This window comes from Callorhinus ursinus, unplaced genomic scaffold (assembly GCF_003265705.2).
Source record: "Callorhinus ursinus isolate GAN/ISIS: 27379988/994484 unplaced genomic scaffold, GSC_fseal_2.0 scaffold51, whole genome shotgun sequence".
In the NCBI taxonomy this organism is placed as follows: Eukaryota; Metazoa; Chordata; class Mammalia; order Carnivora; family Otariidae; genus Callorhinus; species Callorhinus ursinus.
In genome coordinates, this window is record NW_027397113.1 from 9,763,997 (window position 1) to 9,790,863 (window position 26,867).

General features: G+C 40.8%; 1 protein-coding gene across 2 annotated transcripts; it reads right to left on the minus strand.

The window, feature by feature from the left end:
- Positions 1–97: 97 nt before the first annotated feature.
- Positions 98–26,867, minus strand: MS4A7 (membrane spanning 4-domains A7). Of its 2 annotated transcripts, XM_025878837.2 has the most exons (7): positions 26,703–26,866; positions 19,081–19,240; positions 14,178–14,312; positions 12,633–12,689; positions 10,664–10,870; positions 2,159–2,260; positions 98–1,141 (listed from the first exon to the last, which is right to left on the minus strand). In XM_025878837.2, exons 2-7 carry the CDS (start codon positions 19,225–19,227, stop codon positions 995–997), a joined length of 795 nt encoding a protein of 264 aa, XP_025734622.1. In that variant the 5' UTR covers positions 19,228–19,240; positions 26,703–26,866; the 3' UTR covers positions 98–994. The 2 variants fall into 2 exon arrangements, with proteins under 2 accessions (XP_025734622.1, XP_025734624.1); XM_025878839.2 differs by lacking the exon at positions 14,178–14,312 and having other exon boundaries at positions 26,703–26,867.

Sequence of the window (26,867 nt, forward strand, 5' to 3'; positions counted from 1 at the left end):
TGACTCCAAGGTTTTTGGAAGATGATGTTTCAAAGGAAATTGACTATGGAGAAGTGAGGGATGGCTTAATAACTAGATAGACCAAGGGGGTCAAAAGTAACTTTTTCAAAAACATTTTTATTCAGTTATAACATAGAAGCAAGTGAACACAAGTCATATATGTATGACACCAGCATCCAGATCAAGGAAAAGAACATTTCTGCAAGCCCATAGACCCTCTGGGTTCCCTTCCAGTAACTACCTACCCCCCCAAGGGTAACCACTATCCTGCTTCTAAAACTACCTACTAGTTTAGCTTCTAAAACTCCACATAGAATCACATACAGGATATACTCTTTTATACATGACCTTTTCTCCCCTGAACATCATGTTTGTGGGATTTATCTATATGGCTGCTGCACCCTCCCCTTGGGATAAGGACTCAAGGCCTAGACCCAGGGGACAATATTGGGACCCTTTTTATTGGGTAGGTCATGTTGTTTATTCCAATACAGTAATAAAGTAGATATTATTTCTATATGGCTAATTACTTATTTGGTCTAGAACTTAGGTGGGGAAGAGCATTATGATAAATAATAATCTTTGAAGCCAGATTAAAGTCATTAAATGAGACAGAATATTGAGCCACATTCAGTTGACAGAAATTCACTTCATTCAGTTGGCAGAAATGGAGCCATGTATGTTTAAAGTACTTTTAAAAGTTTTTGCAATCTCTAATATCCAATGTTTAAGCAATATAAGTGTGAAAATACTACAGGAGTGGGGCGTGCATAGCCACGAGACTCAGCCAGTTCACACTAGCACAAGAGTGCACATTTTCTTTTCTTATTCATGGGTAGATGAATTGCTTTCTGTTCAGTTTACCCACCTGGGCTTTTGAGAGATTGTTTTCAAGAGCAATGAAATTACTAAGAGTGAGCTAGTGCAAAACAAAGGCTGTTTTCTGAAAGTTTCTTTCAGTGTGTAAAGTAGCTGAAATTTCAGGAAAGTCTAATCACACTTTGCCAGGAGCACTGCATTTCTCCTTTTTCTTCTGAGGCGTTACTTCTATCCATGACCTTGAAGAGCTTTTTGATGTGTTGGATATGACCTTGAAGAGCTTTTTGACGTGTTGGATATAACCTTGGCAAGGAAATTCACTCTAGAAAAGAGAAAGTGTATTAGCAGATATTAAAAGTCTGATTTTGGAGGCTTTCTTTGATCCATATTTAGAATGCATTCCCCCCACATGTTGTACAGTAGTAGCCTTTCCAACTTTACCAAAATATATGATTGCATCAATATTAGTTTCAAACAAATTTCATTCTTCGATCTGTTAATCATGTTACCATTTACTAATAAGACCATAATTGAATCATTAGTCTGTCCCTTTAAATAATTTCTTTTTTTAAAAAAATTATGGCTTTTAGAGGAAAGGCAAGGATTTTTAAATTGTGATGACATGCCCTAAGAGGGTTTACGAAAGAACACAGAAAAGCATAAACAGAACAGAGATGCCCTAGTAAGATCTCATCACATTAACAAAGGAATGGGGCCATGGAGACTCTAGGGAGGCAGGTGGCTGTGTCCATGACAAGAAGAAGGAGATGCAAGCTTTCATTCTCAGCCTGTTGGTCTGTATCACTCAATCTCCAAGTGATTTTATCCAAGCCTCAGTTCTTTCTTTCATAAGAGATTGGGGCAGGTGATTTCTTTTTTTTTTAAGATTTTATTTATTCATTTGAGAGAGAGAAAGCACAAGTGGGAGCAGGCACAGGAGGGGCAGAGGGAGTGGGAGAAGCAGACTTCCTGCTGAGCAGGAAACCCGAATCAGGGGTTGATCCCAGGACCCTGAGATCATGACCTGAACCAAAGGCAAATACTTAACCAACTGAACCACACACCCATCTGGGGCAGGCAATTTCTAAAGCCATTCCAACTTCATATTAAGCAGTTCTCTAACTGGCTTGCTGGCCAGAAGGCACCCACTAATAATCTCAGATACCGGGGTCATCATGAAGGAACCCATTCATAGAACTCTCTCCTCACTATGAAAGTCACCTACATGAACCACATGATCAATAACTGACTCCTCTTTCTGACACTTTTTCTCAACCTGGATCATCACAGCTCACATATTGGGACCCAATAGGTGTCATGTGACATGTCGAATACTCACCCCAGGATTGTTGGAGTACACTTGTTTCCACCAAAGGATGGAAGCATATGCAGCCAATAAGAGCTCCAGCACAGTGAAGACCAGCATCACCACCAGCACCCCCTGTGAATCAAGCCAGGGATGGTTGGTGTCTGACTAGAGCAAGGAGACTGGGGGGTGAGAGCTCTAGCAGTGGACAGAAGCAGGGAAATACGCAGCAACAGATAAAAGAAGTAAACCCTGTTGTTTTTATTGTTATGATGTTTCTAGTGTGGATTTGTTTTTATTTATCCAGGAACAGTCTCCGTTCATACCTTCCATCTGAAATCTCATGTCTTTAATTATGAAAATTTGCTGGTTATTTCTCTTTGCGTATTTCCTCTCTCCCTGGCCATCCTCCTGGAGTTCATGTTAGATGTGTATTGACCTTTTTTGCTTCACTCTGTCCTCCCTCTCTGTTAACCAGTCACTCATATTTTTCAGATTTCTACTATAATGTGTTGTGCTCTTGTGTTATTTAATCAGACCTAAATTTCATCTCACTGTTTTTTTAATTTTATTGTATTATGTTAGTCACCATACAATATAACATTAATTTTTGATGTAGTGATCCATGATTCGTTGTTTTCATATAACACCCAGTGCTCCATGCAGTACGTGCCCTCCTTAATACCCATCACCGGGCTAACCCATCCCCCCACCCCCCCTCCCCTCTAAAACCCTCAGATTGTTTCCTGGAGTCCATAGTCTCTCATGGTTCATCTCTCCCTCCAGTTCCCCCCCCCCATTTTTCCCTTCCTTCTCCTAGCGTCCTCCCTGCTATTCCTTATGTTCCACAAACAAGTGAAACCATATGATAATTGACTTTCTCTGCTTGACTTATTTCACTTAGCATAAGCTCCTCCAGTCCCATCCATGTTGATGTAGAAGTTGGGTATTCATCCTTTCTGATGGCTGAGTAATATTCCATTGTCTGTATGGACCGCATCTTCTTTATCCATTCATCTGTTGAAGGGCATCTCAGCTCTTTCCACAGTTTGGCTATTGCGGACATTGCTGCTATGAACATTGGGGTGCATATGGCCCTTCTTTTCACTACATCTGTGTCTTTGAGTGCAATTGTTGGGTCATAAGGTAGCTCTATTTTTAATTTTTTGAGGCACCTCCACACTGTTTTCCAAAGTGGCTGTACCAACTTGCATTCCCACCAACAGTGTAAGAGGGTTCCCCTTTCTCCACAACCTCTCCAACATTTGTTGTTTCTTGCCTTGTCCATTTTTGCCATTCTAACTGGTGTAAGGTGTATCTCAATGTGGTTTTGATTTGATTTTCCCTGATGGCTAATGATGATGAACATTTTTTCATGTGTCTGTTAGCCATTTGTATGTCTTCTTCAGAGAAGTGTCTTTTCATGTCTTCTGCCCATTTTTTTTTGACTTGATTATTTGTTTTTTGGGTGTTGAGTTTGAGAATTTCCTTATGGATCTTGGATAACAGCCCTTTATCTGTAGTGTCATTTTCAAATATCTTCTCCCATCCTGTGGGTTGCCTCTTTGTTTTGTTGACTCTTTCCTTTGCTGTGCAGAAGCTTTTTATCTTGTCGAAGTCCCAAAAGTTCATTTTTGCTTTTGTTTCACTAGCCTTTGGAGATGTATCTTGAAAGAAGTTGCTCTGGCTGATGTCAAAGAGGTTACTGCCTATGTTCTCCTCTAGGATTTTGATGGATTCCTGTCTCACATTGAGGTCTTTCATCCATTTTGAGTTTATCTTTGTGTATGGTGTTACAGAATGGTCGAGTTTCATTCTTTTGCATGTGGCTGTCCCAATTTTCCCAGCACCATTTATTGAAGAGACTGTCTTTTCCATTGCATATTTTTTCCTGCTTTGTCAAAGATTATTTGACCACAGAGTTGAGGGTCCATACCTGGGCTCTTTATTCTGTTCCATTGGTCTATATGTCTGTTTTTGTGCCAGTACCATGCTATCTTGGTGATCACTGCTTTGTAATATAGCTTGAAATTGGGCAACGTGATGACCCCAGCTTTGTTTTTCTTTTTCAATGTTTCCTTGGCAATTTGGGGTCTTTTCTGATTCCATACAAATTTTAGGATTGTTTGTTCCAGCACTTTGAAAAAATGTCATTGGAATTTTGATCGGGATGGCACTGAAGGTATAGATTGCTCTGGGTAGCATAGACATTTTAACAATGTTTATTCTTCCAATCCATGAGCATGGAATATTTTTCCATCTTTTTGTGTCTTTTTCAATTTCTTTCATGAGTGTTCTGTAGTTCCTAGAGTATAGATCCTTTAGCTCTTTGGCTAGGTTTATTCTTGAGGTATCTTATGGTTTTTGGTGCCATTGTAAATGGAATTGTTTCTCTAATTTCTCTTTCTATAGTTGCATTGTTAGTGTATAAGAAAGCAACTGATTTCTGTGCATTGATTTTGTATCCTGACACATTACTGAATTGCTGTATGAGTTCTAGTAATTTAGGGGTGGAGTCTTTTGGGTTTTCCACATAAAGTATCATGTCATCTGGGAAAAGAGAAAGTTTGACTTCTTCTTTGCCAATTTGAATACATTTTATTTCTTTTTGTTGTCTGATTGCTGTTGTTAGGACTTCTAGTACTATGTTGAACAATAGTGGTGAGAGTGGGCATCCTTGATGTGTTCCTGGTCTTAAGGGAAAGGCTCTCAGCTTTTCCCTGTTGAGGATGATATTCGTTGTGGGTTTTTCATAGATGGATTTTATGAACTTGAGGAATGTTCCCTTTATCCCTATACTCTGAAGAGTTTTAATCAGGAAAGGATGTTGTATTTTGTCAAATGCTTTTTCTGCATCAATTGAGAGGACCATATGGTTTTTCTCTCTCTTCTTATTAATGTGTTCTATCACATTGATTGACTGATGTGTTTTCGTTCCCATTGATTTCCATGAATTGTTTAAGTTCTTCTTTGATTTCCTGGTTGACCCAAACATTCTTGAGCAGAGTGGTCTTTAGCTTCCAAGTGTTTGAATTTCTGCCAAATTTTTTCTTGTGATTGAGTTCCAGTTTTAAAGCATTAGGGTCTGAGAATAGGCAGGGAATAATCTCAATCTTTTGGTATCAGTTGAGACCTGATTTGTGACCCAGTATGTGGTCTATTCTGGAGAAAGTTCCATGTGTGCTCGAGAAGAATGAGTATTCTGTTGTTTTAGGGTGGAATGTTCTGTATATATCTATGAGGTCCATCTGGTTCAGTGTGTCATTCAAAGCTCTTGTTTCTTTGTTGATTTTCTGCTTAGATGCTCTGTCTATTGCTGCAAGTGGAGTACTGAGGTCTCCTACAATTAACGTATTGTTATCAATATGACTCTTTATTTTGGTTAACAGTTGGCTTATGTAGATGGCTGCTCCCATGTTGGGGGCATAGATATTTACAATTGTTAGATCTTCTTGTTGGATAGACCCTTTAAGAATGATACAGTGTCCTTCTGTGTCTCTAACTACAGTCTTTAGTTTAAAATCTAATTTGTCTGATATAAGAATTGCTACCCCAGTTTCGTTTGAGGTCTGCTGGCATGGAAGATGGATCTCCATCCCTTCACTTTTAGTCTGGATGTATCTTTAGGTTCAAAATGAGTCTCTTGTAGACAGCATATGGATGAGTCCTGTCTTTTTATCCAATCTGCAACCGTGTGCCGTTTTATGGGAGCATTTAGGCCATTCACATTGAGAGTGATTATTGAAAGATATGAATTTATTGTCATCATGTTGCCTGTGAAGACCTTGTTTTTATTGATTGTCCCTGTAAATTTCTTTTCTATATCACTCTTGGAGTCTTTCTCCTTTTATAGAACCCCCCTTAATATTTCTTGCAGGGCTGGCTTAGTGGTCACGTATTCTTTCAGTTTCTGCCCGTCTTGGGAGCTCTGCATCTCTCCATCCATTCTAAATGACAGCCTTGCCAGATAAAGTATTCTTGGCTGCATGTTCTTCTCGTTTAGTACCCTGAATATGTCTTGCCAGGACTTTCTGGCTTACCAGGTCTCTGTGGATAGGTCTGACGTTATTCTGATGTTCCTTCCTCTGTACTAAGGAATCCCTTCCCCCTAACTGCCCTTAGGATGGTTTCCTTGGTTCTAAGATTTGCGAGTTTTACTATTACATGCCAGGGTGTTGGCCTATTTTCCTTGATCTTGGAAGGGGTCCTCTCTGCCTCTAGGACATGAATATTTCTTTCATTCCCCAGATTTAGGGAAGTTCTCAGCTACAATTTGCTCAAGTATATCTTCTAGTCCTCTCTCTCTCTCCACCCCCTCAGGGATTCCAGTAATTCTGACATTGGAATGTTTCATGGTGTCACTTATTTCTCTCATTCTATTTTCATGGATTCTGAATTGTTTTTCCCTGGCCTCCTCTTTTCCCTTTTTATCTATTAAATGGTCTTCCAGGTCACTAATTCGTTCTTCTCCCTTGCTTACCCCAGCTGTTAGATTATCTAGATTAGATTGGATTTCATTGATAGCATTTTTAAGTTCTGCCAATTCAGCTTTCATTTCTGCCCTTAGAGACTCTATGTTGCCATTAATTGATTTCTCCATTCTAGCTATTGTCTTCACAATTGCTAACCTGAATTCCATCTCCAACATCTTGGTTATATCTGAATCCATTTGTTGTTTTTTTTTTAAGATTTTATTTATTTATTTGAGAGAGAGAGAATGAGGGATAGAGAGCACGAGAGGGAAGAGGGTCAGAGGGAGAAGCAGACTCCCCGCTGAGCAGGGAGCCCCATGCGGGACTTGATCCCAGGACTCCAGGATCATGACCTGAGCCGAAGGCAGTCGCTTAACCAACTGAGCCACCCAGGCACCCTATCTGAATCCATTTGTAAATCTATGACATAAGTCATAATCTCTGAGTCTTTCCTATTTTGGGGGTTCCTCCTCCAAGTCATTTTGTTGAGGGGTGTTTGAGGGAATGTATAGAGTCCAAATTATTGACCACAACCCAAGCAAGATGCACCTGTTTTTTAAGGACCTTAAGGTTGCTGGCCTCTTGTTTTCCCAGCCTGTCTTCTGGGGGAGAGGCCTGCTATGCTGTTACTCAGGCAACCCTGTTTGGGCAAAGTTGCCCTGCCCCCTGTGGTGGGGGATGGGCTCAGTGAAAACTGGTTTTGGGGGGCTTTTGTTCTCCGGCAGCTTTCCCTGGTGGCTTTCCACATCTATTCTGAGAGTCAGAGCAGAAGAGACTGTTTCCAACCCTCTGCCTCAGAGCAAAGAGATCGTAGTCTGTTCTTCAGGGAATTCTCCAGGCCACACTATCTCCATTTCTGTCTATGCTTCTATAAACTGCAGTGTCCTGGGTTGTGTGCCCCTCAGCAGGGCTCCCAGTCCTCACCTCCGGGTCAGGGCATGTCTCTGCCCTTTGTGTTTCTAAAACCACCAGCCGCCCCCAGTTCACACCCATGACCCTGCCAATCCGGTTTCCGTCAGAGGGGCTGCCCTAATGTCCTTTCCTCACCACTACCAGTCTGCGAGTCTGTGCCCGGTCACCAGCACGGGAGGCTATTGCTCACTGGTGGTGCAGGATCCCCACGGCCAGGCTCCCTCCCATTGCCGTTTATCCTCTGATATCTGCCCGTGGAATCACGTCTTCCTGCTTCAAACCTCAAAACCAACTGCCTGTGATATTCAGTTTGTAGAGATCCAGATCTATCTTCTTACATCTCAGGCTGATTTCGGGGTTGTTCAGAGTGGTCTGGTAGATATCCAGCTCAATTCTGGGGACCGTTTGGAATAGGGTCCCCTACTCCTTCGCCATATTTTCCCCCTCCCCTCACTATTTATTTCTTTGTATATGTTGAATCTACTGTTTAACTGATATGCTAAATTTTTAGTTTCAAAGAGTATAATTGCATTTCTGATCATACTGTTTAGTTTTTTTTCAAATCTATTTGTTTTTATCTTACTGTCATGTTCTTTCATTTTGGTTTTTATTCCTTTTTTATGCCTTTAATCATTTAAAATATATTTTCATTATAGTCTTCCAAATTAGTATATAACCTCTAATTCTTGAGCAACTAACTTTAATATTTGTTCCATTTTGGGCTGTTCCCCATTTTTTCTCATGTTTTTAAGAACATTTTACTCTTAGATGATATCAGTATATAGGTGGATGGGGGAAATTTTTTAATATATAGGAGACCCATTGGTTGGGTTTATGGATGCCTCCCTAGTGGAAGTTATAGATTTGATTCTGCTGGAAGCTCAGGAGTTCCACGACCCAGGAAGTTTTTACGTTAATCCTTGTATTTGAGGTTCCTTTATTTTATACGTAATCTTGGATTTGGATACCGTCCATTCCTGCCCATGGCTTGGTGAGATGAATTCATCCTAGAAACCTTTATGGCAGAGTTTTTAAAGCTTCATGGGATGTTGGGCAGAGTTTTCCTTGTTCTGTTTTCTACATAGGGTAAATATTCAGTCTCTGCTTCTAACGTTTTTGCAGGTCACTCAGTGTGGGCCTGAAGAACTTCAGATTTGTCATGGGCATTAAAATACTATTATCCCAGCTGGTAGCACCTGTGTTCCCACCCAGACCTCTCTGTTTTCTGGTCCCAGCTCTTGTTTGGTTACCTGGCTGTAGGATCCTTCTTAGCTCCTGGAATATAAGATACCTTTCTTCCTTGATTTTTTTCCTTCTTTCCACCCTCCCTTCCTTTCTTCTTCCAACCTCAGATATATATTTCAAATGTTTTGATGCATTACTTTGCTCAGGTTATGTTTGTGTTAATAAAGAGTGGGTGTTTGGGGTCAGTCCTGGTGCAACTTCTCTGATTTTGCAGGATGTTCTCTGGTTGTCTGGGAGTAGGAGACAGTTTGGTGTATTGAGAGTAGTTTTCATTGAGTTAAACCGTCAAAGTCTGGGCAGGAAGGATGTCTCCCTCACCCTCACGGCTTTGCCTGATGTCTGCCTGCACCAGGGTTATGCTGTCTCATGGACTTCCTTGCACTGATTTCTAATCAGATGCATTTCTGTGCCTTTTCACTTCCTCAAGCTCCAGGATCAAAGGGGTTGCTTTTGACAACCTCTAGGTTGAATGGGCAGAAACTTGCACACATTTTCTGGGATTTGTGAGACAGATCCAAGGGAATAAGAGATATTACATTTGTCTCCCTGGCTCCTGCTAGTGGAGTCACAAAGGAAGAAATTTTTCTCCTTAAAAGGCCAAAGTTTATGGTTTTAAAACTATGAGCCTGTATATAGAGGATTGACTAAGCCAGGATTTTTACCGTCAACAGGTGATGACCATCCAGCTTGGGAAGAATTTTGGCAAGAAAATGCTGCCCAGAGATGTTGGCATTTCTGCAAGGAGTGGAATCCATGGGTGGGTCATCTCCCATCCCCTTCTCCCTCTGCCAGCCCTGCTGGGCCAAAGTATAATAATTAAAGTCCAAGTTCTACAGCTAATTTAATGTGGCTACATTAATCCCAAATCAAATAAAATTCAAATAAAGAGGGATATTTCTGCCTGTGTCAAGGGGGAAAAATGCCTGCCCAACAAAGGGGGCACCCTGAGAACTAAACCTATTGAGAATGGAATATTTTTTTATGTAGGAAAGACTGCTGACCACCTCTTCTTTATCCATTCGTCTGTGGATGGACTCTTAGATTGCTTCCATATCTTGGCTATTGTAAATAATGCTGCAGTAAACACAAGGGTCCATATATCTTTTCAAACTAGCATTTTTGTTTTCTTTGAGTCAATACCCAGTAGTGGAATTACTGGATTGTAGGTATTTCTATTTTTAATTTTTTGAGGAACCTTCATCCTGTTTTTCAGAGTGGCTGCACCAATTCACATTTCCACCAACAGTGCATATTGTTCCCTTTTCTCCACATCCTGACCAACACTTGTTTCTTGTCTTTTTGATACTAGCCTTTCTGACACATGTGAGTTGGTATCTCATTGTGGTTTTGAATTGCATTTCCCTGGTGATTAGTGATGTTGAACGTCTTTTCATGTGTTTGTCAGCCATCTGTATTTCTTCTTTGGGAAAATATCTATTCATGTCTTCTGCCCATTTTTTAAATTGGATTATTTGTTTTTCCAGTGTTGAGTTGTGTGAGTTTCTATATATTTTGGATAGTAACCCCTTATAGAATATGTCATTTGCAAATATCTTCTCCCATTTAGTAGGTTGCCTTTTCTTTTTGTTAATGTTTTCCTTTGCTGTGCAGAAGCTTTTTTATTTTGGGTGTAGTCTCAATAGTTTATTTTTGCTTATTTCTCTTGCCAGAAGAGACATATCTTGAACCCACAGCCCTTCTTGATTTCCTATTTTGACTTCGCACAATGTCAAAGTCAAACTTATATTTTGCAGTCTGCTGACAGGACTCTTTCAACCACATTTTTTTTTTTCTGTCTACTTCCAGGCATTCAGATCAACAAGATACAGACAGCTGAAAAAGCAGAAATTATGCAAAGGAGAGAAGCTGAGATTTCACATGGCAGGATATTGAGTCTGAGGCTACTTACTGTTAGACTGACACTAGCCAGGAGACAGTCCTTGAATTCATATATCGAATAATAGTACATCGAATAAGGCAGTGTGGATAGATATTCCCTTTCTGAGTCGCACCGTCGAGAGGCAATCTCCAGGGATGCCAGGCCATCAGCAAGGAGGAAGAGGCCTGCTCCAGCAGCGAGAAAACTTACTGCACTTGAGGTCAGGCTGCTCATGGCCTGAAAAAGAAATTCTGCATTGGGATTTCATGGCAGAAGCAGCATGTGATACAGTTATTTCTCCATCCACTACACTACAGTGATGCTTCCCTGAATCTCTTTCCCCTCTAAGCTGTGTACTCCTGGGGGCACAGATTGTGTTCTGTATGTCCCTCTTCACTATCTGTTTATCACCTGATATAGTTAGCAAATGTTTGTTGAGTGCAAGAATGCATGAATAATTCCTCCTTCAGAATAGGGGTTCTGGCCCCTTGGCTCTCTGCAGACAGAGGTGACACTGCTCAAACCACTACCAGTATATTCCTTGACTTCCTCAACAGCCTTAGAATCATTCTTTTGCTTTAAGATCTTCTAGAATATGGCCTTTGGTCCCTCCTAGACCAACCTATGGCTTTTCTTTCCATAAAAGAGAAAACTGGAGAAGCTAGAATACCTACCTATAGGTGGATGAAGCCTGAGAACCACATGCACCACACTCTCTCCTGGGTCATATTCTACATTTCAGGGTAAAGTGTTCTCACAGAATCTGGTTCCTCTGCAAATACACTGATGTGCTGGATTCTGTGCCAGGTTCCCAGCATATGCTCTTTTCTATTTGAACATCATTGTAGGATACTGTGGGTTGGGAGGATGGTTGCTCTGCCCCCTACTCCCTGGACCTGGTAGCTATGTGGCTTCAAGTGCTGAGTTACCAAAGGAAGAGCAGACGGAATGAGCAGTGCATTTGCCCAGAGCTGCCACATGGGCAATGGAGCCCACATATTGTCTTGCGTCCTATATGTGGAGCCCATATCATACCGGGTCATCCCGAGTATTGTTTTCCCTTTTAGGGTGTTCAGGACACTTGGGAAGCCACCTGTGAAATTCACATGTTCATCTTCCACATTTTATAAATGAGGAAAGTGAAGCCCAGAGAAGGAAGGAACTTCTTTGAGCATACAGATGGGTCAGTGACAGAGCTGGGACGAGAGTATAGGTTTCCTGGTTCCAAGTCCAGAACTCTGACTCCGTCCAATGAGGTGAACATTTCAAAATTCTGTCCACTGGTTCTGGGGTTTAGATTCTAGCTTCAAGTATCAGGAACATATACCAGCCTCATACAGCATCTTAGGTGCCTTCATCCATAGCTAACTACACCCTGGATCTTCCTGAGTCAGGATGTGGCTTTTCCCTAAGTCATCTTTGTGAGTGTGTGGCAGGGGAAAAAAGGGAAAGATTGTTATGGAGAACATCAAAGACCCCACCCACACATTCCTGACTTTTGTCAGGAAAGTGGCTACAGTCTGATAATTCCTTGTTTCTGAGGGGGTGGAGGAGCTAACCACAGGATCTAAGCCCACACACCTGTGCCTCTGATCTTGCCATTTAGGGAAATTGACTCATTATGAGACCGGTTTTTCCAGAAAAAGGATCTCTAGGATCTAGCTGGGATGGTCATCTACCCTATTCAGGGCCAAGATAATAAACTATAAAGACTCCATGGTATATTTAAAAATTTCTACTGTTTAAGCAACTGAGGTAAATCTCCAGGCTGGGAATATGATCCGGGCCTACACTGTGTAGCAGAAGAACACTGGTCTAGAAGGCAGGGAATTGGGGGTTTACACCCAGTTCACCAGTGGACCAGCAGTGAGAACTTGGGTTCTCTCCCTGCTCAGAGCCCTATTTTCCTAAGTTGTGAATGGAAACTTTAAACTAGAGTAATTAATCCTCAAGTTCCCTTTATTCCAATGAGCTGAGATTTGATAGTTCTCATACTTACAAAGGGCTTAGTTGACTTTTTCCCAGAAATAATAGAGAGGAATCCAGTAATGGCAAACTGCTCAGAAAAGAGAGAAATAATCAGTTCAGTTGTCTTGTGGAAATGAGGACACCATGTTACTATTAATCAATCAATAAGTAATGTAAAACTTTTAGGGGAGATAACACTGTAGGAATGGTGTGGGTCCATATTGATAAAGTCCTGATTTCCACTCTCAGGATGCTTACATTGACTTTGAAAAATAGGCAGATGCACATAGGATCTGGGTTTCTGTTAGCAAAAATCACTGTGAGCTGAGGTGGCCCAGAGAGAAGGTGTACAGGGAGGGAAGAGAGTAGTGCTGAATTACAAGGTGGGAAGAGAGGAGGTTGAGAAAGACCAATGACTTGAAGCGATAGAAAGGTCAGAGCAGCCAACAGAAACACTTAGGGAAGGGGCTCTGACGGCACAAGGTACAGAAACATGTGGGCTTCAAGTATTGGTGTAGGGGGCCTGAGTTAGACTGGGAGCTGAGGAAGGTGGGAAGTACAAGGATAGATGTGAGGAGTCTTTCAGACTGAAGCCCCAGAAGCCAGTATTTGAGCCCAGTGGTGGTCAGGATCCAGCTGGTGGAGGGAGAATATTCTGAAAAGCTGAAACACTGGGTAAGCTTGTGGCTTTTAGGAATTGGTAGTCACAGACAAAGAGGGTCCAGCATGACCTATTTATACCTTTCATAAGGGAATGTGGGAGCCACAACTACTGATCAGATAGAGATATACGGGCAAATTATGCTCTGGGGACAAGAGAAGTGCTGCATAGTTTGTGTTTACACAAAGGCTCTATCCATACAGTGGTGGTGCCTTCATAGAAATCAGCTGCCCAGAATGTGTGCTTCCTCCCCCCCCTTTGTACAAGATACTACGTGGAAAATAAGTGGCCCTTTGTGGGAGGCATGACTAGGCCCTGGCTATCTCCAAAGAAAAGGATTGACTAGGCCCTTCTCCATGAGTAATTAGATGGAAGCCAGCAAAAAAGTTTTCCAAATTCTCAGGATTACTTCTGAACACATAACAAGTGTCCTTGCCTCCCATGAATTTCATTACCAGTTTAATTCTCTGCAACCTGTGGCATCTACCAGTGGTGCTCATTCTATCTTAAAAATGATCTTTTCACTCGTTACCTGGCAGGTGGATGATTCTTAAACTGAAGGAAATCCAATGACCTCATCAAAGGCCCAAAAAAGAATGTGAAACATTTTCCATTTTTCCAGAGATAGGCTGGGAGGCCAGGTACGAAATACTGTACTGGTGTGCCCACTGTATTACCCTCTTGCCTCCTGCCCCAACCAGCCACTCCCTGGGATGCTGACACAGGAGGAGGGATTAAGCCCCTCTGCTGCTCTTCCTGAATTAGAGAAACGTGACATGGGACAATGACAGAGGGAAAGTCAGAGGCCTTGGCTGCCTTCTCCTCTATCCCTACCTCTTGGGAGTCATGGAGTGACTTAGCACCTACTTAGCATTTAGAAAGCATATCCTCTCTTGGAGACCCCACTCTACTCACACATAGAGCTCCTACAAATGGGTACCCAGACATCAAAATGGTGGAAATTGTTGGCTTGAAGTGGGAAGAGTGGGGAGCAGAAACCAAAATGGCGCCCAAACTTGAAATCAACAGGCAACACAGGATCTGGATAATCTACAAGAGACAAGAAGGAAAATTCTAGGAACACACTTTGAACAGATGAAAGTGATTGTTTGAATATAAGTTGTGTTTGTAAAGAGTATAAAATATGCTATAATTGGCCATGTTAAAAAGGAGAAAAAGGGGCATCTGGGTGGCTCAGTCAGTTAAGCCTGCTTAAGATTCTCTCTCTCTCCCTTTCTCTCTGTTCCCCCTGCTCCACTCATGTGTGCTCAATCTCTCTCTCTCACACACAAATTAATAAAAAGGAAAAAAAGGTGTTACAAGGAGCCAGTAGGCATTCTCTAAGAGAAAGAAAGTCATGTATAACTAACCTCTTCTCTTCTGATAGGATTATTAAACTAGCAAGTCAGGAAGTGATCATATGCACATTTTAACTTTATTTTGAAAAAGATAGTTGATAATTTGTTCTTGTTCTAGGAAAAGCAAATGGAGAAAATTTTTCTGGACACTAGTTCAGTTAGATGAATGTAGAAAGCAAACTTATCAAAGAAGAGTGAATAAAGGACTCAATTTCGTTTGAAATAAAATAGAGCAGAAAGTCTCTAGTGCATAATCCATCTTATGCATCATTGGATTTTAATAATAATTACTATTTTCATGACACCAATGATAATAATAATAATCTATATTTGTTGAACACTTTCTATACTCTGATTATTCATCTCATCTTTTTTATGGATGAGAAAAATGAGGCACCCGGATAAAAATAGTTTGTACAAGCCCACACAAATGGCCGAGTGGAAGATCTAGGATTTACCCCTGTTACTTTGATCTAGAACCCACACTCTAACCCACTGTTTAATGCACATGCAATTGAAAGATGATGCAAACATAGGAGAAATAACCTGAAGTCAAGAGAATTCCACCATTCATATAATTAATATGTATTAAATATCTGTTGTGGGCCAGCACCAGGGAAATGAAGCAAATGAAAATCACTGCCACTGGCCATGTATTATGTACTTTACAGATATGTTCCTTGGAAAGTATAGCATGAGTTCAGAGCAAAGTCGTAGGAAATGAGGTCCGAGAAGTACTGGGGGCAGGGTGCAAACCATATAGGGCTTTGTAGGCTATTCTACCTTTCATTGCCTTTCATTCTGAGTAAAAAAGGAAGTGAAGTGGATAATTTTGAATGAAGAGATTACATGATCCAATTTATATTTTCAAAGGATCATTCTACCTGCTGTGTTGAGAATAGATTATAAGGAAACAGAGCAGGGAGATCAATAAGGAGGGCGTTGCAGTAATTCACATGTGAGATGATGTTGACTTGAAAGAAGATGTTGACAGTGGAGATAGTAAGATGTAGTTGGATTCTAGATGCATGATGAAGATTAAACCTGTAGGATTTGCTGAGAGTTTGTGGATTATAAAACATAGGAATGAAAGTTGCCTCCAAGGGTTTTGGCTTGAGCATCTGAAATGATGGAATTGACATTGATCTGAGCTGGGGAATGTTGTATGAGGGGTGGGTTTGGGGACAAAGATGAGGATTTCAGTCTGGGACAGGTTAGGGGAGAGATGTCTAGTAGATATCCAAGTGGAAATGTATATAGGCTGTTAGACATATGAGTCTTAAGTTTAGAGGAGAGAACCAGGTAAGGGATATATAGTCTTTTTCCCCCGTCATAAGTGAAGATAATATTTAAAACTATATTATTACTGGATGGGATCACCATTGCAACAGATACAGAAACAAAATGGAATCAAGGACTGAGCTATCAAATACTCCAAATGTAGGATCCAAGAAATAAATAGAAATAGTAAAGGAGTATAATAAAAGGAGCAGCAAAGAGGGAAAGAGGAAAACAAGAAGAATGTGGTTGTCCAAGAAGCCAAGTGAGTAAAATGTTTCAAATAGGAGAGAGTAGTCGGCTGCATTAAACACTTCTACTAGTTCAAGAACATTAATAACTAAGACTTGGAAATTAGGTTACTAATGTGGAGCAATGGGACAAGTGCCATGGGGTATGATTCAAGAGAGAATATCATTTCAGAGGACTTGGAAACATTGACTTTCTCTACCCCTTAGAGGAGTGTTGCTGGGAAGGCAAGTGACCAGCGGGCAGTAGCTGAAGGGGGTGTGAAGTTTTAGCTATTTGTTTCTGCTTTTTTGTTCTCAAGATGGGAGAAATTACAGTAAGATTCTGTGCTCATGGAAATGATAAAAAGATTTGCAGAGAGAATAGGAAGAATTACTGGAACAAGTGATAAGGGATGGAATCTACTGCACAAAGGGAGGGTTATCATCAGTTAGAAGATGAACATCATATTGGTAATGGGGAGAGGAGAGAGAAGAATATATGGCACAGATATGAATAATTTCAGATGTGTAGCAGCTTGTGGACATTCTCTCCAGATTGCCTCAATTTTTGTAGTATTTTAGGAAGCAAGGTAATCAGTGGAGAGGGACGAAACCTCAGAGGTTTCAGGGGATAGAATGTATGAAATAGTTTTCTGGGGTAGTAGGAGAGTGAATGGATGAAGGAAAGATCATGTTCTTTTTAGACAGCTTTTACAGTCCATTTGAGGTTATGGTCACAAATCAGAAGTGGAGTCCATGTGTGTGTTTTCAGCCAAGGTTAGTTGCATGGGTTCAGGTGTAGAATAAGCAAATGGGCAGAGCTAGAATTAAACCACTGTCGCAGTTTTTCCTGAAGATTATGCCTTAAGTTGAGGAGCACAAGGCTGTTGAGGGTGTTCACAAGAGTGAACTATGGGATCTTGGCTAGGTGAGAGAGGCTCTGTGAAATAGGAATATTATCAATAAGTCTCAGTGAGGTTAAAGAAAGAGTCAACATAGAGTCAGAGGGAGTGATCTGGAAAGATCAGAGTCGGTGGAGTATGGGATGCTTGAAATGTAAGTAATGGTGGCTTTATTGCTTTTAGTACTGATAAGGCCCAGGGTATGACTCGCAGAATGTTTGTCTAAGGAAGGATGGGCAAGATACCTGCGGAGAAGAGGTCAAGGAACAGAGAGGACGTGATACTGGAGGGATCGTAAACGCAAAGATTGAAACGGTCAAGGCTTATGATAAGACCTCTCCTGGAAGGAGTGACAGTGATTGAGGACAGTATCTCGAAAAGAAAAGGCAAATTACCCAGGAGAGTAAAAAAAGTGGCAATGATCTGGAGTCCCCCTGTACAGCAAGAGGACTCTGCGAATGGGGCTCTGGTTCTTTTTTCTTCTAACTGTATATTTCGCCTATTATCCTAAGTGTGTAAAATAGTGGCCGGGACATTTTAGGCGCTCAAAAATGGCAGCTGAATGTATGAATGAATAAACACAGTAAAACGTGTTTGTGATTCTAGGCCCATGTAGGCTAGATTGTAGGGAACAGGGTAAGCCTGCAAGGAAACTGTTGTTTGGAAGAAGTAAATTGAGGAGTGAGTACTAGTAAATGATAGCAGGAGGACAAACATTAATTGGTTTTATTTTCAAGCAACATGTTCATCAAACGATTTTTCTAAGGATGATCACTTTTCAAATTTGCCAGTACATCATTTAATTTTATTTTCTAAAACACTGATTATTTTTACATTTTTAAACTAAACTCAGTCTTCTGAAATTTTAATTCTCCTATCAATTCTCGATTATTCCTAATACTAGAATTACCTAATAGAATGTTTTGAAGTTCATAAGTGTTTAAATTGCTGGAGATAATTATTCTTTCCCTTGCTCAAAATATAGATGACTTTTTAAAAATATCTTTTTTAGGGGTAGAAGACTCAATTAGGATTTTTTAAAATAATACATAAAAAGAGTTATTATGTTTGTTTGTTTTTTTAAAGTGGGAATGAGGGGCGCCTGGGTGATTCAGTCAGTTACACGTCTGCCTTCGGCTCAGGTCATGATCTCAGGGTCCTGGGATTGAGCCCCACATTGGGGCTACCTGCTCAGGGGGGAGCCTGCTTCTCCCTCTCCTCCTCCTCCCTGCTCATGCTTTCTTTCTCTGTCAAATAAATAAATAAAATCTTCTAAAAAAAAAGTGGGAGTGAATTACTTATTTGGATGACATGAGATTCTAAAGTAGGAGCTTTTAGAGAATGAGAGAAGATTGATATTGAAGTGTTCTTGAGAAGCAAAGAGACTGCCTTCACTTCCAGGCCCAGAAATGGCGGGTCGCAGGGGAAACAGTGCCATTGGGATCTAGGTTTCTGTTTGTACAATAGATGAGGAAGCCTTTGAGAAACAAATTGGGGAATGAAGAGGATTATGTGGTGAACTGATCCTGAATTCCAGAGGCCCCAACTAGGCAGGTTTCCAAAGTTGGAAATGAATAGGAGTCAGGTCTTAAAAGAGGATATTCAGAGCCAGGTAGGAATTAAAGTCCTGGATATGAAGGTTGATGACCCGGAACACATGGTTATAGTTAGGCAAACAGGGAGAAAATGTACAGTGAGGTTAGTCCAGACTGTCTCATCTCAAAATGGTTAAGAAATGAGCTCAAAACAGACTAATTTAATCCTATTGAGTAAAATCATGTGGTTAAATCCAAAATCTACTCTGTTAAAGACAAATTGCAAGAGACTTTCTTGTACAGATTTCAAGTAGACACCTAGTGGTTTTAGTTTACAGAGAGGCCTGAGTTGGATAGCGTCTTCCCATAAAGCTCCATTTCATGTTCCAGTTAGCCTGGAGTCAGACAGGAAAAAAAAAAAAATGAAAGACTCTCCCAGATCCACTGTAGATCTGTAGTCTGAAGACATTCACCACATTTTCCCCAGTGTTCCCCTTACAATGACATCAACTTACTCCAAGGACTGTAGCTTCTTTCTGCAGACTGTTCTGTGGGTTATCTTCTTTTTGGTAGCTGTGTTTCGGTTTTTCTCTTTTGAGGATGATAATGCCATTTGGAGTAAAGGAGTCAAAGGCTCCCTTGGTCTTGGGCTGTGATAGCATGATGCTGATGATGCTGGAAGAGGCAATGAACTCAGTTAGGACCCGAGGTTCAACCTGAAGATGTGAAACCATTTAAGATTTTTCTCCGTTGTCCAAGGGGTGACCTGTCCTTTGGGAACAAAACTGAACGTGGGGAGTAGTGGAAGCATTGGAAGACCAGCATGCTTGGCAGAGTCCATCCATTGTGGACAGAAAGCATATCACTGGGACAAAATTAAACATTTTGAGGAGTCCCACATTCGAGAGGTAAACAATTCAGACAGAACTTGCCTTGCAGCCTTGAGGTTTTCCACGTCACTGTCCTTCCAACAAGCCCTGCTTCCAGCCTCCCTCTCGCACCCATGTACCTCTGCTTCACCTGTGCCGCATTCCCATGCCGCATGTCCTGATATTGTACTTTTGTGCTGCACCTGTACTGCTCAGTCTCCCATCATAGTCTTGTTTTCTTTCCCTCAGATGTTGATTAATCCTAGTACACATCTCTTTCTTGTGTAGGTCCTGTCCCACACGGAATGACCCCCTTGTCTCTACTAGCTCAATGATTGTTAATATAAACACTTATTTAACTCCTGCTACATTCCAGGCACTAGGCCGTAGTAGCTCTAATCTTTATAACAACATAGGTGTTATTAACTCCACTTTATGCATTAGAAACTCGGGACTGGTAAGTTCAAGTGATTTTCATTATCTGAAATACACAAAGTGCTTAGCCTGGCACATTGAGAGTATTTAATACATGGTGTAGCAAATATAATTATTATTATCCTGTATTTGCGTCACGGTCTGAACCAAATCGATCTGGCTCAGAAGCTTGTGATAGTTTTCTCAATACCACATTAATTCTCCTCATCTTCCCTTCTTTCTTAACATTGACAGTTCCAATGTAGACTCAAGGGTATATCGTCTGCTGCTCACCAGCTCAGCAGTGTTGCTGAGCCTCTGTGGTATGAGCAGCAGAGTCCAGCTACTGGGCTGCTCCTTAGATCTGTTCTCAGCACAACATTCTCCCCCTTGACGGCCATAGTTTGGACAAAGGCTTGTGATAATACGATGGTGCCACAGTTCTGTTCCCCAGTCCTTCTCCTCAATGTCCAGGTTCTCTTGGAGGGAGTGCATAACATATAAAGATGGGAACTGGCATCTACAATCTCATTACTAGTGAGGGAGATGGGAAAGGACATTGAGCTGGAAGTAGAATGCCTTAGCATCAGTTTGCACATTTGAGCATGTGTCTAAGAGTCCAGTCCTATGCTTATATTCTATACACAACAGTTGTTACTAAGCTTACCATAAGCAAGTTGTTTTAGCCACTTCATAGGTTCATGGTGAGGGAGAGGAGATGATGCATGTGATGGGTTCAACATAGAACAGGGGCACATGGTATACTCTCAATACATATTAGTTATATCTAAACTCACTGGAATTCCAGCTCAGGTATTTATCAGTTGGCCACAGGCAGGTTATTTCCCCTCATTTATCCTGTTTCATTATGTATAAAATAGGGATAATAATAATGCTCTCCTGAAGCACTCTTGTGAGGATTTGAATGACGTGATTTAGATGAGTGCCCTGTTGTGTCCCTGTGATCTTTATCAGGTGCTCCATATCACTCAATAAAAGATTGGTGACTCCACCCCATTTCCACTCATAGATCCATGCCCTGGTCATTTCTTATGCTCTCTGGGCCTCAGATACCTTTGAAAAGTTATTAAAAATACAGTTCTCCTTGTTTAAGGAGTTTTCTTTTTTGGGGATTTTGGAATCTGAACAGAAGTATGGTCGCGGTAACATGAATAAGGAGGGGAATAGTGTTGACGCTGAATCCTTTGTGGTAGAACTGGGGCAGAGAGGCCATGGGTGAGCATTCTAGCACATCTTTAAAACCAGAAAGGTAGAAAAAGTATCAGGTTAGGAGAGATTCTGGGTTTCAAAATCAAACAGTAGTTCCTGATAAAATGATAATAATTGCTAACATTTACTCGGCACCCACTGTGAATCTGGCATTCTGGTAAGAGCTTTGTGTAGAGTCTTCATTTAGCCTACACAACGACTCTCAGAGATAGGTGCTATTGTTACCTGAATTCTACAGATAAGAAAATGAGGCTTATATTTTCCTCTGTGGTCAGGAACAAGACAGGGATGTCCACTCTCACCGCTCTTATTTAACGTAGTACCAGAAGTCCCTGCCACAGCAATCAGACAATGAAAAGAAATAAAAGGTATCCAAATCCAAATCAGCAAGGAAGAAATCTAACTTTTACTATTTGCATATGACTGATACTCCATATAAAAAACCTGAAAGACTCCATCAAAAAACTGCTAGAACTGATACATGAATTCAGTAAAGTTGAGGATAAAAAATCAACGTACAGAAATTTGTTGCATTTATATATACCAATAATGAGGCAGCAGAAAGAGAAATCAAAGAATCGATCCCATTTTTAATTGCACCAAAAACCATAAGATACGTAGGAATAAACCTAACCAGAGAGGTAAAAGATCTGTACTCTGAAAACTATAAAACACTGATGGAAGAAACTGAAGATGACACACAAAAAAAATGGAAACACATCCCATGCTCATGGATTGGACGAACAAATGTTAAAATGTCTATATTACCCAAAGCAATTTACACATTGAATGCAATCCCTATCAAAATACCAACAGCATTTTTCACAGAGCTAGAACAAACAATCTTAAAATTTATACGGAAGCACAAAAGACCCTAAATAGCCAAAACAATCTTGAAAAAGAAAAGCATGGCTAAATTAACAACAGGAAACAACAGATGTTGGTGAGGAGGAAGAGAAAGAACCCTCTTACACTGTTGGTGGGAATGCAAACTGGCACAGCCACTCTGGAAAACAGTGTGGAGGTTCCTCAAAAAGTTAAAAAAAATAGAGCTACCGTATGATGCAGCAATTGCACCATTAAGTATATAGCCAAAGGATACAAAAATACTAATTCAAAGGGATACGTGCACCCCAATGTTTATGGCAGTATTATCTACAATAGCCAAATTATGGAAAGATCCCAAATATCCATCAAGTGATGAATGGATAAAGAAGGTGTGTATACACATACACCCACACATACACACAAATACATGCACTCAGTGGAATATTACTCAGCCATCAAAAAGATTGAAATCTTGCCATTCGCAACAATTGGATGGAGCTAGAGAGTATTATGCTAAGCGAAATAAATCAGTAAGAGAAAGACAAATACCATATGATTTCACTTATCTGTGGAATTGAAGAAACAAAACAAATGAACATGGCCGGGGGGAAAGAGAGCAAAACCAAGAAACAGACTCCTGACCTTAGAGAACAAATTGATGGTTACCAGAAGGGAGGTGGGGGAGGTGGGTTTAATAGGTGATGGGGATTAAGGAGGGCATTTGTGATGAGCTCCCAGTGTTGTATGGAAGTGTTGAATCACTAAATTGTACCCTGAAACTAATATTACACAGTATGTTAATTAAGAAGAATTTAAATTAGGGGTGCCTGGGTGGCTCAGTTATTAAGTGTCTGGCTTCAGCTCAGACCATGGTCCCAGGGTCCTGGGATCGAGCCCCTCATCGGGGTCCCTGCTCGGCGGGAAGCCTGCTTCTCCCTCTCCCACTCCCCCTGCTTGTGTTCCCTCTCTCGCTGTGTCTCTCTCTGTCAAATAAATAAAATCTTTAAAAAAAAAAGAAAAGAAAATGAGGGTCAGAGAGGATAAATGGTTTTCTTAAGATTGTATATCTAGCCTATAATGGAGCAAGATTTGAACACGGGCAATGTAATGCCTAGGCTCTTCTATATCCCCAGTAGGTATGGGCCTGCCCACCTTGCCACACATAATGCTCAGCCCCTCTGTCCTCTCTCCCTCATAGCCGAAGTCCATTGGCTACCACTCTCTGGCCATTCTGACTGGAGTGAGGCGATATCTCATCATAGTTTTGATTTGTATTTCCCTGATCATGAGTGATGTTGAGCATTTTTTCATGTGTCTGTCGGCCATCTGTATGTATTTTTTGGAAAAATATCCGTTCATGTCTTCTCCCCATTTTTAACTGGATTGTTTTTTGGGTGTTGCATTTTATAAGTTCTTTACATATTTTGGATACCAACCCTTTATCTGATATGTCATTTGCAAATATCTTCTCCCATTCCATAGGTTTCCTTTTAGTTTAGTTGATGGCTTCCTTTACTGTGCAGAAGCCTTTTGTTTTGATGAAGTCCTAATAGTTTATTTTTGCTTTTGTTTTCCCTACCTCAGGTGATGTATCTAGTAAGAAGTTGTTGTGGCCAATGTCAAAGAGGTTACTGCCTGTGTTCTGGATTTTAATGGTTTCCTGTCTCATATTTAGGTCTGTCATCCATTTTGAATTTATTTTTGTGTATGATGTAAGAAAGTGGTCCAGTTTCATTCTTCTGCATGTGACTGTCCAGGTTTCCCAACACCATTTGTTGAAGCTGTTTTTTTTCCATTGGATATTCTTCCCTGCTTTGTCAAAGATTAGTCGACCATAGAGTTGTGGGTTCATTTCTGGGTTTTCTATTCTGTTCTTTTGATCTATGTGTCTCTTTTTGTGCCCAGTATCATACTGTCTTGATCATTATAGCTTTGTAATATAACTTGACGTCCGGAATTGTGATGCCTCCAGCTTTGCATTTCTGACCTTGGACATTTGTTCCCATATTCTGGTAAATTGGTTTCTGCTGTATTCCTGTGGTTTACTAGCCCAAATGTGCTAAGTAGACCCCTTCCTCTTTCTAGTCTTAATCCCCAGTCTCTCGGGGTTCATTCGCATTGTCACAAATTGCAGGATTTCTTCCTTTGTAAGGCCGACCATGAGGACGCTGTGCTAAGTGAGTAAGCTGGCCACAGACGACAGAACACTGAGTGACTGAACTTACATAAGCTATCGAAAATAGGCTCACTGAGGCAAAGACTAGAGTGGTGGTTGCCAGGCTCTTGGGGAGGAAGAAATGGGGAGTTGTTGTACAACGTGCATAAAATTTCAGTTGTGCAAGATAAGTTCTAGAGATCTCCACAGCGTTGGGTTTATAGGTAGACTGACGGTATTGTGCATTTAAGTCTGTTAGAGAGGAGGTCTCATGTTAAGTGTTCTTACCACAATAAAAAACTAAAAAAATAAAATCCCAACTTAAGGATTTAAAAACAAAAGTCTCTAGTTCTGGATCCTTTCCTATAGGATTTCTATAGGATTCCTTCCTATATTTTTCAGTCCTCATACCTAAGGACTACAGGATATACTTGATTCTAGTCCTGACGCTAGGACCTGGAAGCCTTGTTGGTACACTTATGATACTCTGGGTACCATGTACCTTTATTTTCTTTTATTATTTTTTAATTGTTTTGTTTAAAAGAGTGTATAACAACAATGGAATATTATGCAGTCATCAAAAGGAATGAGATCTTGCCATGTGCAACGACGTGGATGGAACTGGAGGGGGTTATGCTGAGTGAAATAAGTCAATCAGAGAAAGACATGTACCATACGACCTCACTGCTATGAGGAATTCTTAATCTCAGGAAACAAACTGAGTGTTACTGGAGTGGTTGGGGGTGGGAGGGATGGGGTGGCTGGGTGATAGACATTGGGGAGGGTGTGTGCTATGGTGAATGCTGTGAATTGTGCAAGACTGATGAATCACAGATCTGTACCTCTGAAACAAATAATGCAACATATGTTAAGAAAAAAGAAAAAGAAGAAGATAGCAGGAGGGGAAGAATGAAGGGGATTAAGTCGGAGGGGGAGACGAACCATGAGAGACGATGGACTCTGAAAAACAAACTGAGGGTTCTAGAGGGGAGGGGGTTGGGGGGATGGGTTGGCCTGGTGATGGGTGTTAAGGAGGGCACGTTCTGCGTGGAGCACTGGGTGTTGTGCACAGACAGTGAATCATGGAACACTACATCAAAAACTAATGATGTAATGTATGGTGATTAACATAACAATAAAAAATTATTTAAAAAAAGAGTGTATAACATAGCAAATACAATGAAAAAGGAAATACATTTTGAAGAAGAGAATGAAGTTCCTTAAATCTCAATTTCTACACAATAACTGGTGTTTCATACATATCCTTTCATTCTCGCATTTTCTCCCCCCTCTTTCTTTATATGTGTTTACACGCGTTCATCGTTCTACATAAACAGAATCCTTCTATCCATGCCAGTTAGAAATCTTTTTGCACTCAACATTATTCTGTGAACATCTCTGACACTAATGAATGTAAGCAATAAAAATCCTAAATTTAAAAGCCAAATGGTACATTCTGACACATGATACCGTGTGGATGAAACTTGAAGACAATATGCTAAGTGAAATAAGCCAGTCACAGAAGGACAGATATTATACGATGGCACTTCTGGGAGGCAGCTAGAGTACTCAAGTTCATCAAGACAGAAGGTAGAATGATGGATACCATGGGTGGGAGGAGAGGGAAATGTGGAGTTAGTGCTTAATGGGCATGGAGTTTCAGTCTGGGAAGATGAAAAAGTTCTGGAGTTCAGTTGTGGGGATGTTGCACAAGAATAAGGATGTACTAAATACCACTGAACGATACACTTAAAAATGGTTAAAATGCTAAATCTTGTGTTATATATATATATATATATATATATATATATATATATATTACCACAATAAAAAAGCCAATGTATCCAAATGAATAGATGTTTCAAGGTTCATTTAACCAGTGGAGGTTATTTAGGTTGTTTCTCTCTCTCTCTCCCTCTCTCTCGTCACCATTATGAACAATGCTATAGTGAACATCTGTGCACTTCTGTGGTGCCTCACCTATTCAATTATTTCCTTAGAGTAACATTTAGAAGTGGATTTATGAAGTTTAAGGCTATGATACATGTATTGGCTACTTTTTAGGGGGAATTCTATAGAGCCAGCATTCTTTATGGTTCACTGGAAGTCTCCAGACTGATGCCATCATCCCCAGACTCCACAGTCTAAGGTGAGAGGGATTGCTTGGTCCCCCCACATTCATCAAGTGGAGTCACACTTGCGGTGGCCCACAACTTTTCCAGACAGTTCTAAAACCCCCGCTTTGGAGACAAATCATAGCTTAGAAGACAACTGCTCTGCATGCAACAATTTTCTCTATGACAGAAATAGAATGGAACCTTAGGGTCCTAACGCAGGATTCAGTCTAACTACACAGTATTTTCTGAGAGCATATTCTGTTTAAGACTGAGTGACATATGAAGAAATGCAGAGAATTGTAGAAAATCATCACCCCAAGTCTTGAAGGAAACCTAAGGATTGTTTCACCCAATTCTTTTGTTTGGAAAGTGGGTAAACTAATGATCAGAACAGGGAATTAACTCATCAGTCATGCAGTTACTCAGAAGAAAGACAGAATAAAAATCTGATTCCTGTCTGGCTATTCCAAGGACAGTCATCTCCCCCTCCCCCCCAAATTCAGGATTCAAACCAAGGTGCCCACCTGTTCTTGTAGCCCAGTCCTGTAAGTGGTGGCTGGTGGGCCAGCTCTCTGCTGGGGAGCCCTCAGGCAGAACCTCCTACGGGCTCTTCCTGCCAGAATGATCTTGCTCCTCTGCTCTCCAGCCTCTGAGACTTCCTGCCCCTTTCTCAGAGCACTAGTTATGAT